Raw genomic sequence first — 16898 nt, 5'->3', positions numbered from 1 at the left:
CTCCTGTCATAGTGTTTGTTTAACTCTCATGTCGACAGGTAGTTCACGCTGACACTCATGCACTCTGAGCCTGCAGGACAACTTGAATTTCTTTGTAACTTGATTGGTGCTGCTTATTCACCATCCGGACTGTCCTGCATTGCAAACGCACATCAATTTTTCTCTGACGTCTGTTCTCCATGCTTAGTATGGCACAAGCAGATACACAATGCAAAAATTGAATCAACTTCTCCCCTATTTATTTGGCTGCAGGGGTGATTTTCATATTGCCCATACCTGTTATCTTTCACAGGTGAGTTTGAGCGAGCATCGTATGTTTGAAACAAAGTTGTTAACCCACAGCTTTGAGAAGGGGTCAACAATTTTGTCCAGTCTAAATTTGGGATTTTGTAAAAAATTATGTCCAATTTGCATTTTTTTCTCTGTTTTTTTTGTATTGTTCCAATACATACAAAGAAAATAAATATGTGTATGACAAAGCATGTGCAATTGCTTTAATTTTCTGGGGAGAAAAATATTTAAGTTTCTGGAACAATTTCAAGGGTGCCATCACTTTTGGTTATGGCTATATACAGTGAGTACCCGATACACGTAGTTCACCGCTACAGGATGTGTATCGGATAACTATCGTGACAAGGGAGGAACTTCCTCTGTCACACGCTACTCAAAGGCAGCGCGCTGGCCAATCAGAGGCAAGCGGCCCCTGGCTTTGACGTCAGCGCTCTGGCAGCGGAAGTTCCAGCATCGGTCGCGATGGTTACCCGATACACGTCCTGTAGCAGCGAAGTACGTGTATTGGGTAACCATCGCAACAAGGGAGGAACTTCCTTTTTCAGATGCTACTCAAAGGCAGTGCGCAGGCCAATCAGAGGCAAGCGGCTCCTGCCTTTGACGTCAACGCACTGGCAGCGGAAGCTCCGGGGCATCAGTCGCATGGTTACCCGATACACATCTTGTACCGGCGAACTGCAAGTCCCAGGAGACCGGCGATGGAACGGAAGGTAAGGTGAGCATAATATGTGTGTGTGCATTCGTGTTTGTGCATGTTTGTATGTGTTTGTGTTTGCCTGCCATTGTTTTCAATGGTGTTCGAAGGTGTTTGAAAGTGTTCGACGAACCGAACTCGAATACTAGGTTGGTGGCTCATCTCTACTGCCAATAAATCCATAGATGCCAGCTCTCACTGGAAATAAACATTTACACACTGTAATTCTATAATGTGGATGATTTTATATTTTTATTTCACTCAATGGATTGAAACACAAAACTGCAGCTTTACTGTAGTGCACAGTTTGTTATACAAAAATGTTATGATCCAGTAAGAAAAAATGTAGTTTGCATATGTGGATTAGCTACAAATGGAAAGTGGAAAATATTAAGAATTTGGAAGTCAGTTCTAGTGTGCAAATGTGATGTAGAGGTTTCCTTAATGCTAATTGATCTTCTAGGAATATCAGCATTTTATTAGAGCACTTCTTGCTCTAATGTCCAGGCATTTCCCAATAAAATGTTTATTTGCGTTTCCTCCATAAAGTCTTTTAGGCAAGAAGAAACAGTGTTTTAATACAGTTCTGCTGGGTTTTTGCTCTCTGGCTTAGCTTTATTAAGTTTATCCTCTGAACATCTTCGCCTACGGTTTTCTTCGGTGCCTTCTCTCTGGCACAGTCCTTCTTCACTGCTGGCCTGTAAGCTGTCAAAAGTGCTTTCTTTGGTGTTATTTTTCTTTAGATTTTTCTGGACTTTATGCCTTTTCCGGCAAAGACCTAAGCATTTCTCAAGACAGTTAAGTCTGGTCTCTGTGGTGCATGCATACATTCCAGCTGGAACTGCTAATACCATGGCACACACGATAACAATTATATGGATTAGTTTTTCCCTCTGTTCTAGTTCACTGATGTCACTGCCAGTCATGAACACAATGCATTGTCCTTTCCGAGGTCTTTGACTTTTTAATGTAATACAAACTTCATATTTAGTTGTAGGAAGCAAATCATTTACAGAATATGTATAAATTCCAGGACCGATATTTATGACATCTTTCTCCTTGTCATCATATTTGCCAAAATAAATAGTATACCATGTTTCACTGGGATTCTCTGTCACGGCAAACCATTCTAATGATATTCCGTAAACTGTCTGCTTGGCGATTCTTACATCTATGAATACATTCTCATCCGAAGACAAAGATGGACTAAAAGAGTACGATGGAAACATTGAGGAATCTCCTGGACTTGGAGACTGAACATGTACAATCACTGAAGAAGAAGAGTTGCCCAGGAAATTCTTGGCTACACAGTTGTAGACTCCAGCATCTGCAGGGTGCACTACAGGGATCACCAACTCAGATTTTATTGTCTCTTCATCTATAACAAAGGTGGACACTGTGGAAATAACAAAAAGTATTAACTATACTGGCAAATATTAGCAACTTTAAATAGACTGTATTAAATCTAATACTTCACATTCTATTAAAGGAACAACCCAGCTGCACTAAAACATGCAAAAGGCTTTACTTAAAGGGAAACTGTCACCAGGATTTCACCCGCCAACTATTTATATGTGCTTGTATATTATTCATTCAAAGACAAGTCCAGCAATATATCTACATGGTCAGTTTGTTCTTCTGTTATTGAGAAATCATCATTTGAATTGAGATGAAAATGAGACTGGAAAGATAATTGTTGAACTGAAGCCTGTCACTCCAGCTCTATTCCCAACTCAGAGCCATGTCCTCTTGCTTGACTGATGACTCCTTTATCTGATGTCTTAATGTGGCGCCCCTGACCTGGTCAGGCACCACTGAGTACTGCACCCATGCTGGGGACAGTACAAACAGGTAATCCAGAAGGCTGACCGGGGTGTGGAACACAGGCGCATAGTGATCAGGTCTCACACATGTACCCATGAGAGGACCCCTGGGGATCCCAGGAGGGGGAAAAGCCTTGACCTTCACTGGAATAGTGGAGGGGGCCAAAAGCCTCCATCTCCTCTCAAGGGGTGTGGTAAGAGAGTCTGGTTGCTAGGTGGCGTAGGCAAGAACAGGAGAGGAGGGGCAGTGAGTCAGTTAGAGCAGAACTCCATAGGGCTCAGTGAGGAGCAGACCTGTGGGGCTGTTGCTGTCTAACAGCGCCCGCGCAGTGGCTACTGACGGGGGAGAACGGTCAACTAGGAGTGCTACCCGAAATCCATCTTCAGCTAAAGAAAGGGCACGGAGTGGGAAGTAAGGAGACTGCTAGAGAGTACCAGGCCCAAACGGGCGGCAGATCCCGAAGCGGAGATAGATCCAGCTTTCTTTTGCTAAACCTGCCGGTGTGGGGCTCTCAAAGCCCACGCCACAACACCACAAAAAGCCGCAGCCACGTAGCCACAGTTAGGGCCCATAGCTCACAGGAGGCAAGAAGCTGGAGTGATCTGGTCCAGGCGACAAGCAAACGGCAAACGAAGGGGAGTGAGGCTTCAGCAACTTCCCTGGGTGACCCCCATAGGGACTCAAAGTCGGGGTCACCCCAAACCACCAAGGGCTAAGGAAGGCGAGTTGGTAGTCACCCTCACAAGTCAGCCTGAAGGACACCTGGTTCCCGCCTGGTTCATCCCAGCTACGCCCGGGTTACTCACCCTGCCATCTGAAGTGAGTAAAAACCCTGAAAGACATTCTGCCTGTGTGGAGTTATTCTGCGCCTTGTGGTACTACGCACCTACATCGGGCCCTGGGGCTTGCCTCACTCTCAGGAGGCTATTCCAACTAACTGCACATACCATCAGCCCCAGGCGACCCTCAACCTGCAGTGGCGGTCCCTACTGGCCGCAATACTGAGAGTGGCGTCACGATCAAACAGAAGATTTCCTACCAGTGACGGAGATCCAGCAGAGTGGAGTCCCTGAAGGTAATGCACCGACACTACAACACCTGTGGGGCTTCACATCTGGCGTCACGAACAGGATAAGGACTAGACCTGTTCAGACAGGTGACCATGTGCCCGGGCGGTCCGCTTGAAAAATTGGAAGCGCCGCCATATTGCCACCATGAAAAGCGCGCTGAAAAACAACAGCAGCCCGCGCTGGAAGAAGTTACCGCCCACGAAGAGGTGTGGCTACCCAGAGATCCCCTGCAGAGTTCTGACCTCGCTTGTGAAGAGAGCGGAGGCGTCCAGAGACGTCGGGACAGAAAGAGAGCCACAAGCCTGCTGCTGGGAGAGGAGCTGCTGAAAGAGGCAGAGCAGAAACTGAACAGCTTGCTATCAGAGGCAACGGCGAGTCCACAGCTGGAGAGTCGTGCAGAAGAGGGCGCAGAAGAAATGGCGTCTGACCGCAGAAATCCAGAACCGGGCTCCGCTGCCTGGTGGTATCGGGAGCTGGCCCAGTTCTGCGACCGACTGGAGACCCGGGTTGTGGAGCAGATCCGGGAAGAACGAATGGAAATGCTGGAGATGACCGCGGCGGTTCGGGCCTATGAAAGGAGAGCCGCGCGCCGAGTGCCAGACAGGACGGCGATGACGCAGACCCCGATTCTGCCACCGGTGGGTGAGTCGAGTGATGCCCCGGCCAGCGCAAGTGCCCCGACCCCTGCTGCCACGCCCGCGGTCCCCGAAGAGGCGTCCGGTGCGGCGACGCTGAAGCAGGCCGCAGCCACGCCAGGTGCGGCCTTCCAAGCCCCAGCGGCCGCAGCGATGCCCTGCTCGGCCCACCAAGACCCGGTCCCTGCAGCAACGCCCAGTCCGGCCCGCAAAGAACCGGCTGCCACCGCGACCCTCATCCGCGTCGCAGGCGTAACGCTGACCCAGGCCGCCGCCCTGCTAGGCCCGGCCCGCCGAGACCCCACCGCCGCAGCAACGCTCGTCCGCGCCGCAAGTGAGGTGCTGAACCAGGCCGCAGCCACGCCAGGCGCGGCCCGCCAAGCCCAGACTGCTGCAGCGACGTCCAGCCCAGCCTGCACAGATCCCATCGCAGCTGCGACGCCGATCCAGGCAGCCGCCATGCCGGGCGCGGCCCGCCAAGACCAGGCCGCCGCCATGCCGGGCGCGGCCCGCCAAGACCAGGCCGCCGCCACCCAGGGCGCGGCCCGCCAAGACCAGGCCGCCGCCATGCCAGGCGCGGCCCGCCAAGAAGAGATTACCTCATCATTTACCCCGGTCTGCAAGGCCAGAGCAGACACCGCTCCCCAGTCCAAAGAGGTTCCTGCTAGGAAGACCCTGATAGGAGAGGACCCCGAATACTGGAAGCTGAAGGCTGACCTAGAGGCCCAGTTCCCACAAGAGATGGTGGATCGGTATCTGCTGCCTCCGCATACCCCCAAGGAGATTCAGGCAACCCCTGCAGCCGCGCCAGAGAGTCCACTGCCCAGACCAGCTGAGGACCGCTCATCTCCAGCGCTACCACAACCAGAGTGCAGCGAAGAACTAAGGGGGAGAGGAGGCCAGGAAGCTGAGGAGCTGACTCCGGAGCCACCGGCAGTGGAGCAATACTCAGAGCCGGAGATGTTACCCTATTCACGTTGGGATGAGGAGGACTTGACACCGTCTGCTGACGAAGACCAGCCCAGAAACCTCACCTGGGGCCCTGCAGGCATTGAAGTAACAGCCCAGCAGAACCCAGCCCGCAAGACCAGGCGTCGCAACAGAACAACGCTGTCCCCTGCACCACAGTCTCCAGAGCAGAGAGAAGTCACAGCCAGAGACCTACAAGAAAAACGGTCCCTGAGAAGAGCCAAAGCCCAGGTCAGAGGACCCCTTTGCAGAGGAGTAGTGGAGGATTTCAATTTGAGAAGTGGATATGGATTCATTGTAGCCCCTGGTATCAAAGAAGGGATATTTGTCAACAGAAGAGATGTGAACGCTCATCTGCCTAGAGGACACCCTGGCAGAAACTTAAAGATGGGAAATACAGTACAATTCACTATGCATGAAGGCGAAAGAGGATTGTATGCGCTTGATGTAGCACCATGTCCCAAAGAAGAAAGAAAAGACAAAGGACCTACAGACGAGACAACAACAGATGAAGAAAGAGGCCAAGAAAGCAGCAGGTGCCGTAGCCCTACAGGCCAAAGCCCTGGTAAAGAGGAGTAGAGAAAAGTAAAGTAAGAAGAGAAGTTACTGTTTTGACCAGTTTGAAAGTTTGTTTTGCAACGTTTTAAAGTTCAAGCATGTGCCCACAAAAACTATTGTGAGAAAAACCATAAACCTTAAGGCTATGAACTGGCTATAGCCACAAACTCTCGCAGTGTAAATAGTTACACCAAAAGGGCACCACCACCACCAGAGTCAGCCTGTTTAGGGGCTTGGCTCGTCTGCAACCAGGAGGAGCCCGTCCGTATATAGGGCCTTGGCTCACCTGCGACCAGAGAGCATGCCTGTTTATGGGGCCTGGCTCTCCACCACAAAGAGGGTACCTGGTCAGCACCAACCGTGGAGGCCGCCTCTGCATCCTGCCAGAAGAGGCTGAAGGCGCGGATCCACCAGGCCAGGTATACCCTGAAACCACCAGCCCATGTAAGCCGCCTCTACATCCTGCCAGAAGTGGCTGAAGCCGCGGCCAACGTGAAAGGGTTTTGGGTGGGTTAACGGACTTGTGGGTGGAGGGTGGTGATGTATGGTACCTGGTGCTTTTAAATGTTTTACATGTTTTAATGTTTTATGCATTTTAAAATGTTGTCTTGCAGCCCGAGGACGTGCTGGTGATAACTAAGGGGGAATGTGGCGCCCCTGACCTGGTCAGGCACCACTGAGTACTGCACCCATGCTGGGGACAGTACAAACAGGTAATCCAGAAGGCTGACCGGGGTGTGGAACACAGGCGCATAGTGATCAGGTCTCACACATGTACCCATGAGAGGACCCCTGGGGATCCCAGGAGGGGGAAAAGCCTTGACCTTCACTGGAATAGTGGAGGGGGCCAAAAGCCTCCATCTCCTCTCAAGGGGTGTGGTAAGAGAGTCTGGTTGCTAGGTGGCGTAGGCAAGAACAGGAGAGGAGGGGCAGTGAGTCAGTTAGAGCAGAACTCCATAGGGCTCAGTGAGGAGCAGACCTGTGGGGCTGTTGCTGTCTAACAGCGCCCGCGCAGTGGCTACTGACGGGGGAGAACGGTCAACTAGGAGTGCTACCCGAAATCCATCTTCAGCTAAAGAAAGGGCACGGAGTGGGAAGTAAGGAGACTGCTAGAGAGTACCAGGCCCAAACGGGCGGCAGATCCCGAAGCGGAGATAGATCCAGCTTTCTTTTGCTAAACCTGCCGGTGTGGGGCTCTCAAAGCCCACGCCACAACACCACAAAAAGCCGCAGCCACGTAGCCACAGTTAGGGCCCATAGCTCACAGGAGGCAAGAAGCTGGAGTGATCTGGTCCAGGCGACAAGCAAACGGCAAACGAAGGGGAGTGAGGCTTCAGCAACTTCCCTGGGTGACCCCCATAGGGACTCAAAGTCGGGGTCACCCCAAACCACCAAGGGCTAAGGAAGGCGAGTTGGTAGTCACCCTCACAAGTCAGCCTGAAGGACACCTGGTTCCTGCCTGGTTCATCCCAGCTACGCCCGGGTTACTCACCCTGCCATCTGAAGTGAGTAAAAACCCTGAAAGACATTCTGCCTGTGTGGAGTTATTCTGCGCCTTGTGGTACTACGCACCTACATCGGGCCCTGGGGCTTGCCTCACTCTCAGGAGGCTATTCCAACTAACTGCACATACCATCAGCCCCAGGCGACCCTCAACCTGCAGTGGCGGTCCCTACTGGCCGCAATACTGAGAGTGGCGTCACGATCAAACAGAAGATTTCCTACCAGTGACGGAGATCCAGCAGAGTGGAGTCCCTGAAGGTAATGCACCGACACTACAACACCTGTGGGGCTTCACATTACAACATAGTGACTGTTAGTCAAGCAGTAGGAGGCGACACTGGGTGGCGAATAGTGCTGTAGTGACGGAGGCTTCAGATCTACAATATCAATTTGCATATCAGTACAAATGCTGATTTCTCAGTAATGAAAGAACAGACTGGCCATGTAAAGGTATTGTTAGATATGTCTTTCAAAGAGTTAAATGAAAATATATAATGGTTTGGGGAATGAAATTCTGCTAACAGATTCTCTTTAGCAAAAAATGGGTATGAAAATTTCTGGAATAGATGTGCATATCATGCATATCATATATATAGGTTCAGAACAACTATTATAAAAATTGCTAGAAATATTAAGTGGTATTCACGGTCCCATTTTTAAATGGTGTTTAATTTTTACACACTTTCCTATTTCCATGAATACTCCTTTTACAGTAACATTTTTAATTAATTTACTTCTGAGGTTGATGAGGTTGGCAATGACCCCCTTTCACACGTCAGTGATTCTGGTACGTTTGTGCTTTTTTTTAAACGTACCAGAATCACTGACATACGCAGACCCATTATAATGAATGGGTCTGCTCACGCGTCAGTGATTTTTTACTGCACGTGTCTCCGTGCGGCGTATCCGCGTGTCCGTGATTGCCGCACGGAGACATGTCCATTTTTTTCTGGCATCACTGATGTTCCACGGACCACGCAGTGTTGTGGTCCGTGAAACATGTGCCAGAAAAAAACGTGCTTCTAAAATAAAAAGCATTTTAACTCACCCAGTTCCAGCGACGCTCTCTGCAGCCTGTTCTCCCTGCTGCTTCTGAGCCGGCTCATTACTGTCGCGCATATTCATGATGCACGACACAGCCGACCCGGAAGCAGCTGCTGCAGAGGTCAGCGCCGGCCAGATGCTGCACCGCGGGAGCGAACAGCACCATGGAGAGCGGGAGCGCGCACAGGTGAGTTAATCTCTAAGTGCAATCACGGGCCACGGAGAACGGAGCCCGGATTGCACTTAGACAACCCACGTGTGGCGTGATTCACGGCACACGCAGGGACATGTGCGTGTTTTACACGCCAGTGAAAAACGTCAGTGTTTTTCACTGACGTGTCAAACGGGCCTAAAACATATTTTTTCATTGTTGAAATCCTACAATAAAAAACATACTGGTAGGTGAGTATGTTTATATTGTTCTTTCAGCACCGCCATCAGCTCATTTAAAAATGACTATAAAAAAACCTTTAAGCAACTTTGCAATGCAGATACAATGCTGATTAAATGAATTAGAAAAAACTTTCAATTCACATTCTTCAGGTTGACAGCTTTAATCATTATTCTTTATTGGCCTATTATCTATGCAGAACTTGCATTAATAACTTGCAGTCAATACTGTACAGCAAGGTTGGGGAACCTCCAGCCCACAGACCACATGCGGCCCGCGATGACTTTTTATGTGGCCCCCGGGCACATTCCCAGGGGCTGCAGTGCTGGGGCCGCCGCTGCGGTCTTGTAGACTGCTAGCCCTTTAAATCACCACATGTGCTGCTGTCCAGTGTCAGCGTGCTCAGTGGTGTGTGACCGCCCCTCAGCTCTCAGGAGCCGTGTGCCTGCCCCTCTGCCCTCGGAGCAGTGTGCCTGCCCCTTTGTTCTCCGAAGCAGTGTGCCCGCCCCTCTTCCTTCTGGTGCTGTGTGTCCGGCGCCTGCACTCCGGTGCCTGCCCTCTGTGCGCACTGTGCCCTGTCTAGTACATTGGGGCCTTTACACTTCTGTGTACCACCTCCCAGAGATGTGTGCAATGCTCAGTGCTGTGTCCACTCCCCCTCACCCATGCTGTATATCACCCCAGGTTTGTGTCCCCCCAGTGATGTCAGGGCTCTGCAAGTGCTGGGTATAGTCCCCTCAGTGCTGTGCAGCCCCCCCGTGCCAAGTGCCCTCCCAATGCTGTGTATCACCCCAAGTGTTGTGTTCCCCCAATGATATCTGTGCTCTAAAAGTGCTGTCCATGCCCCCAGTCCCTCCAGTGATGTCTTTGCCCCCCCAGTGATGTCTCTGCCCCAGCCCCTCTTGTGACATCTGTGCCCCCAGCCCCTCTTGTGTTGTCTGTGCCCCCCAGTAATGTTTGTGCCCGAAGCCCCTCTTGTGATATCTGTGCCCCAAGACCCTCTTGTGATGTCTGTGCCTCCAGCCCCTCATGTGATATCTGTTCCCCCAGCATTGTGTATGCCCCCCAGCCACTCTTGCGTTGTGTATGCCCCCCCAACCTCTCTTGCGTTGTGTATGCCCCCCAGGCCCTCTTGTGTTGTGTATGCCCCCCAGCCCCTCTTGCATTGTGTATGCCCCCCAGCCCCTCTTGCGTTGTGTATGCCCCTCAGCCCCTCTTGCATTGTGTATGCCCCTCAGCCCCTCTTGCATTGTGTATGCCCCCAGCATCTCCTGTGGTGTGTATGCCCCCCAACCCCTCTTGTGTTGTGTATGCCCCTCAGGTCCACTTGTGTTATATTTGCCTCTAGCGTCTCCTGTGATGTGTGTGCCCCAGAGTCTCCTGTGATGTGTATGCCCCAGCATCTCCTGTGATGTGTATGCCCCAGCATCTCCTGTGACTTATACATAATATTTGAGATGCTGGGGGAATATACATCACAGAAGACACTGGGGAGATACACAACACATGAGGGGCTGGGGGCCAGTACATCACAGGAGGGGCTGAGGGCATATATATGTCCCCAGCCCCTCATGTGATGTATGTGCCCCCAGAGTGTCCTGTGATGTATATACAGCAGTCCCAGCGTCTCCTATCTGATGTATATATGTCAGTCCCAGCGTCTCCTATGTGATGTATATGCCCCCAGCCCCTCCAGTGATGTATGTGCCTCCAGCATCTCCTATAATGTATATACAGCGTCTGTTATGTGATGTATATGATTTACCAATCTTATTATCACAAAGAGTTGACTGCGCTCCAGACCAAGACAAACCTAGAAAACCAGCTGTGAGAAGCAACATGATTAGTATCACCAAGCATCACAGCCGTACCAAAGAGAAGCATCTCCGGCCACCACAATAGGGGTGAGTTAATTAATTTTTTACCTAATATAGCAGGGTTATTTTCACATTGATAATTTAGTGCGGCTCCCGAAGATTGGTAGAATTTGGCAAATGGTCCCTTGCAATGAAAAGGTTCCCCACCCCTGCTGTACAGTAACCTCAGATACCAAGAAAACAAGAGTTCCACTCCATTAATCAAGCTTAGTTAAAAGGATATTATGATTATTTCTAATTCTTATGGCATTTTCACATGATATGCCATAAATGTCTGAGAAGGGAAAAATCTTTTACATACAGGAGGCCTTATCTAATATGTAAAGCTGAGTGTATGTATGTATGTGTATGTATGTGTGTGTATGTATGTGTATGTATGTGTGTATGTCTGCAAAAGGAATCTGCACTGTCACATTTACAATCACAAAATTTTGCACAGCTACCTCATTTGACTCAGAGAACATCATAGACTATGTTTTGAGGACAAGATGTAACCCCGTGCTTTACCGAGAGACCCACACACACAGATAAAGAGACACACACATACAGAAAAAGACACACACATGCACACACACACAGAAACAGACATACACACACATGAAGAAACACACAGAGAAACATAAAGAAAGAGACACACAGAAAGAGACACACACACACACACAGAAGGAGATAAACAGAGAATGAGACACGCAGAAAGAGACACATGCACACATCAAGAGACTAATACACAGAAAGAAACACACAGAAAGAGACACACAGATAAACACATAGAAAGAGACAGATACACAGAAAAAACACACACACACAGAAAGATACACACAGCTAAAGATTCGCACACAAAGAGACACACACAAAGAAAGACACACACAGAAAGAGACACACACAGAAAGAGACACATACACACAGAAAGAGACACAAACACAGAAAAAAACACACACAAATAGAGACACACAGAAAGAGAAACACAGAAAAAGACAAACACATAAAGAGTCACTTACAGAAAGAGATACACACCGAAAGAGAAACACACACACCAAAAGAGACAAACACACAGAAAAAGAAATATACATAAAAAAGACACACACAGAAAGAGACACATACAGAGAGAAAGAGACACACAGACAGAAAGACACACAGACAGCAGACAGAGACACACACACAGAAAGATACACAGACAGAAAATGAAACATGCATAGAAAGAGACATACTCAGAAAGAGACCAAGCCAGAAAGAAAGACACACACCAAAAGACACACACACACACACACACACACACACACAAACTGTTTGGATGTTGTAGGTAATATATTGGCTCTTCGCACAGTTAACTTGGATATTTATCACGTGGCCAACAGCAGCCAATCACAGCTATGCTTCTATATTGCTACAGGTCATTAATAGGAGCTCGCATTGGTTGCTATAAGCAAGGAAGGACATTCTTAGTATAAAACAGCTTATGTGTGAGTTAATATGATTTCAGTGGAAAGAGGGACAGAGATAAGGACAGACAGAGACAGACAGACAGAGACAGAGAAAGAGAGACAGAGAAACAGACAGAGACAGAGATAGACAGACAGATAAACAGAAAACAGAGAGAAACAGAGAAAGAGGCAGACAGAGATACAGACAGATGAAGAGACAGACAGAAAGACAGAGAAAGAGACAAACAGAGAGGCAGAGACAGACAGAGAGACAGAGAAACAGAAAGAAAGACACAGTGGGAATGACGGAGGGAAAGAGAGAGAGGGAGACAGAATGGGAGAGTGGAAGAGAGACACTCCCTATCCCGGGCAATGCTGGGTCCTACAGCTAATACATTAGATTAAAGTCAAATGAAATAGTCTATATCAACCATAACAATTCTTTGTAGTCTCGTTCAGTGCAAGGAATGATCATTTCTTTCGACAGATAAGTGACCAATGAAATGCATATAATTATTGAAGACACTGATCTGGGTTGTTGGAATAATTTGGGCAATATAGTGTGTGATGTGTTTAGGGCCACAAAAACAATGATTTATCAGTCCATTTTCATTTAATATTGAACCAAAAAGGACCCTTTTATCAAATTGAAAAAATGAAACAGAATAAGTATCTCCAGAAGAGAATAAGTAAGATAAAGGCAACCAAATCCTGAAAAATGTATAAAGTTTGTGTCTTAATAAATAAATACACAAAATAACATTGGGGTAAGGTGAGGTCAGATATAAAGTCCACATCATAGAATAAGATGAAATAGTAACGAGTGATTAGTAATGAACCCAATGGGCATACATAGTAGCTAATAGAAACACATGCTCGGGTAATAGAATATAAAGAACAGGTAAGTGGCAGAAAATACATCTGCATTACCTGAGACTTCCCTGCTATTTCTACTCGATTACCTGAGCATGTGTTTCTATTAGCTGCTGTATATGCCCATTGGGTTAAGTAATAACCACTGTGCTTTTTAGTTTTGGTCAGTTATCTTTACTAGATTTATGCAATTATTAAGGTTTTTTTTGCATGTAATCAATTAGAAGTTGATAAGGAGGCGTTTCTTTGGCTCTTATTGTCTGACCTCACATTAACACAATTATATTCTGTGTCTTTATCAGCAAACATTTGATATTTTTCATAAATTGGTTGAGTATACATTTACTCTTCTGGGAATACTTATTCATTTTTATTTTTCCAATTTGAAAAAAGGGTTCTTTTTGCTTGAATATATTGTTTATTTGAAGCAGTTATGTTATTTTAGTGTATACAATCATAGGTTGACATTTTCATTCAATGTTTATGGAGGCCTTAAAATGAATCTGTCAGCAGAATTTCACCCCCAAACTATAAATATGCACATGTACCTCTTTCAAAGACAAATACAGAAATTTACATGGCCAGTCCGTTCCTCCATTACTGAAAAATAATTGCTTGAATTGATATGTAAATGAGGCTGAAGGGTTTTCCACACAGGGAAAGCTCTTCCCAAGCTTGTGTCAGTGCAGCACTATTCCCTGACCAGCGCCACCTTTTACTGTTTGACTGTCCACTTCAAAGCTCTGTGACTTCACGCAAAGGAGCTGTCAGTCAAAAAGTAGGAGGTGGCATTGGGCAGGGAATAGAGCTGGAGTGACAGAAACTTGAGAAGAACTTCCAAGTGCTAAAAGCACTTCAGCTCCATTTCCATATCCATTCAAATGCTGATTTTTAGTATGGACTGGACTGCCTATGTAAAAGTATTGCTGGATTTATTTTTCAAAAAGCTACGTGTGCATGTAAATAGTTTTGGGTTGAAATCTTGCTGACTAATTCCCTTTAATGTTCTCTTTACTCTACCATTATTGTTTCCACACATATCAGAAGCCACAGTAATTCATTTAATATCTTACTATCCCCGGCCTCCTCCTTTATTCCTGCAAATCCATTCTTACTTATAATAAATAATGCCAATTTGCCTTCGTTATTCACTGTACACATGTGCACTTCTCAATTTAAGGCCAGATGGTCACCATATCTCTTTTTGGAAGTAAGGTCCTCAAGTTGCTGCAGTCTCAGCTCCTTTCCTTTCCCCTCCTATATATTACATGCACACGATTTCTTCAATTGTTGGTTTTCTAGTAGGAAGCATTGATTAATTACAATGGGCATCTGGCCAACAGTAACCCTACTGGAGAAAGGTAACACATATGACTATATAGACAATGGAAAAGAAATATAGGTGTTTATTTTAACTTACCATTATATGTTTTGATATTAGATGTTTTTAATCCATGGGTCCATAATATTAATGGTGTAGGACTTGCTGTAATGTAGCACACCAATGTAACATTCAGCCCGACCTCTACAGTGATGTTGGACATCAATGAGATGGTGGTTGGCTTTATGCAGCTTTTTAACTCCAGCTCATGAAAGAACTTGCCAGTTTTAGAATCTGGGCTTGCACAAATCAAGTATGAATTCATCAATATAAAGGGTGGGCTGACTGTTTTCACAAAATTAACAAAGCCTTTAAGACGACAATCACACATCCAAGGGTTGTCGTGTAAGGCCAAAACTACATTTGTAGTTATTTCAGTCCTCTCTGTTGCATGTGCTTTCTGATACAAGGGCCAGTTAGAAAAAACATCTTTAGAGATAATTGTAAGCTGATTGAAGGATAAGTCTAAGTAGGTCAGATGGGACAGAAACTTCATTGCATGTTCTGGGAGAACATCTAATCTGTTGTGCTTGAGGTCCAGTATCTTTAAAGCAGGGGTGTCTTGAAATGCAGTCCATGGTACTGATCGTAATTTGTTTCCTTGTAGTCTTAGTTCCTTTAGATTTTTAAGGTCCTCCAAGCTTTTCATATGCATTAGAGTAATGTTATTAAAATTAAGCCAGAGGTATTCTAATGAGCTGACCCCACCAAACAATCCCCGAGAAAGTTCAGTGAGGTGACATTTTTCTATTCTCACTTTTCGAATATCTGGAGGGATATCTTCTGGTATTTTGTACAGAGATGAAGACATGCAAAGTAGACTCCTATAAAATAGATAAGGGAATAAAAGACTACATGTAAGAGAAGATTTTGAAGTTCACATTGGTCTGAGTATACAGTACATACCTAATTAGATACTGTTACATATGTTCTGATGTTACACCACTATACCCATATACATAGCAATGTGTTTTACTACAGCTTTCTTCAATAAGTCCCTGAATGCCACCCCTACCTATAGGACTAGCAGACATACAATATATGTAGATATACAGTATATCAGTGTACTTCTAGCCCAATATTCTTTTCATTCAGCTAAAAAAAAAATGAAAAAACCCTTCCCCAAATCCTTAGTACTTTATCAAATGCTAACATCTATTACTTACCTCCCAAAAGTGTCATTTGAACAAGAGCATCCGATTACACAAGAAAGAGACGCCAAGCCAAATTCAGAGAAAAGAAGTAGTAAAAGAATGAGGTGCCAAGCTGCATCCATATTCTTTCTTGGGTAAATACTCTATTCCTATTCTGGGAGACAAGCAGACAGGTTCCAAGTAGTAAATCCGATTAACATTAATCTTACTTCACTTAGACCAAGAGGCTGTTGAAGTCATTAACACAAATTTAAAGTGAAGTTTCAGTTCTACCCTTAGCTATGTAATTTTTGGTTATGTAATAGAGTATTGTGATCTATAAAATCCTTAATTTTGCAAGATGGCTGCTTATCGAAATCCCAACTTAAAACTTGCTTTTCAGTTATATGAGCCAGAAATCACCCCCATCAGCCATTCCCCATTTAAATGTATATTTCCTTTTTTTAGTAGTTATTCCCTATTTGTAGGTGATAACTAGCTGATCGGCAGTAGACAAAACCAAGATACCTGATGATCTCAAGAATGGATCTCTGAAATGCCGCATCTGATGGATTGACATGTGCATCACTGCCCCCTTAATTCTTCATGGAACAGTTGGAAAAAGATGAGCATTGTACATTGCTAACTTCAGCAGTCTAATAATGAATAAATGATTAAATAATGTTTCACTATTATTGGGACTGGTAAAGATTCCAACAGTCAGTCCCCCACCAATTAGTAAGTTATCCCGTATTTGCTTTTTAATATGAGAATAACCATTTAAAGAGATTCTTTCATCACATTTTTCTTGTTGATCTGAATTCCCATTGGCTGCAGAGCAGAAAAAAATGGATTTTTGTGTACTTACTGTAAAATTGTTTTCTCTTAGCCATCATTGGGGGACACAGGACCATGGGTGTTATGCTGCTTATCCATAGGAGGACACTAAGTAGATGCAAAGATGTTAGCTCCTCCCCTGCAGTATACACCCCCTGGCCCAGCCAGGCTACTTCAGTTTTAGTACACAAGCAGTAGGAGAACAAGTAACAAAAAACGTGAGTGAATACTCATAACAAAATAGTACTGAGAGAGAAAAAAGCTAAGACCCAACAAGGCAACAGGGAGGGTGCTGTGTCCCCCAATAATGGCTAAGAGAAAACGATTTTATGGTAAGTACACAAAAATCCATTTTTCTCTGACGCCTCATTGGGGGACACAGGACCATGGGACGTCC

At 46.2% G+C, this 16898-nt stretch overlaps 1 protein-coding gene across 1 annotated transcript; it reads right to left on the bottom strand.

The window, feature by feature from the left end:
• Nucleotides 1-1560: 1560 nt before the first annotated feature.
• LRIT2 (leucine rich repeat, Ig-like and transmembrane domains 2) lies at nt 1561-15807 on the bottom strand. The gene is made up of 3 exons (XM_075347299.1): nt 15698-15807; nt 14571-15355; nt 1561-2381 (listed from the first exon to the last, which is right to left on the bottom strand). The coding sequence occupies exons 1-3, from the start codon at nt 15805-15807 to the stop codon at nt 1561-1563; spliced, it is 1716 nt and encodes a 571-aa protein (XP_075203414.1).
• Between the last annotated feature and the right edge of the window lie 1091 nt (nt 15808-16898).

This window comes from Anomaloglossus baeobatrachus, chromosome 5 (assembly GCF_048569485.1).
Source record: "Anomaloglossus baeobatrachus isolate aAnoBae1 chromosome 5, aAnoBae1.hap1, whole genome shotgun sequence".
NCBI lineage: Eukaryota > Metazoa > Chordata > Amphibia > Anura > Aromobatidae > Anomaloglossus > Anomaloglossus baeobatrachus.
This window is presented reverse-complemented; position numbering and strand designations above follow the sequence as displayed.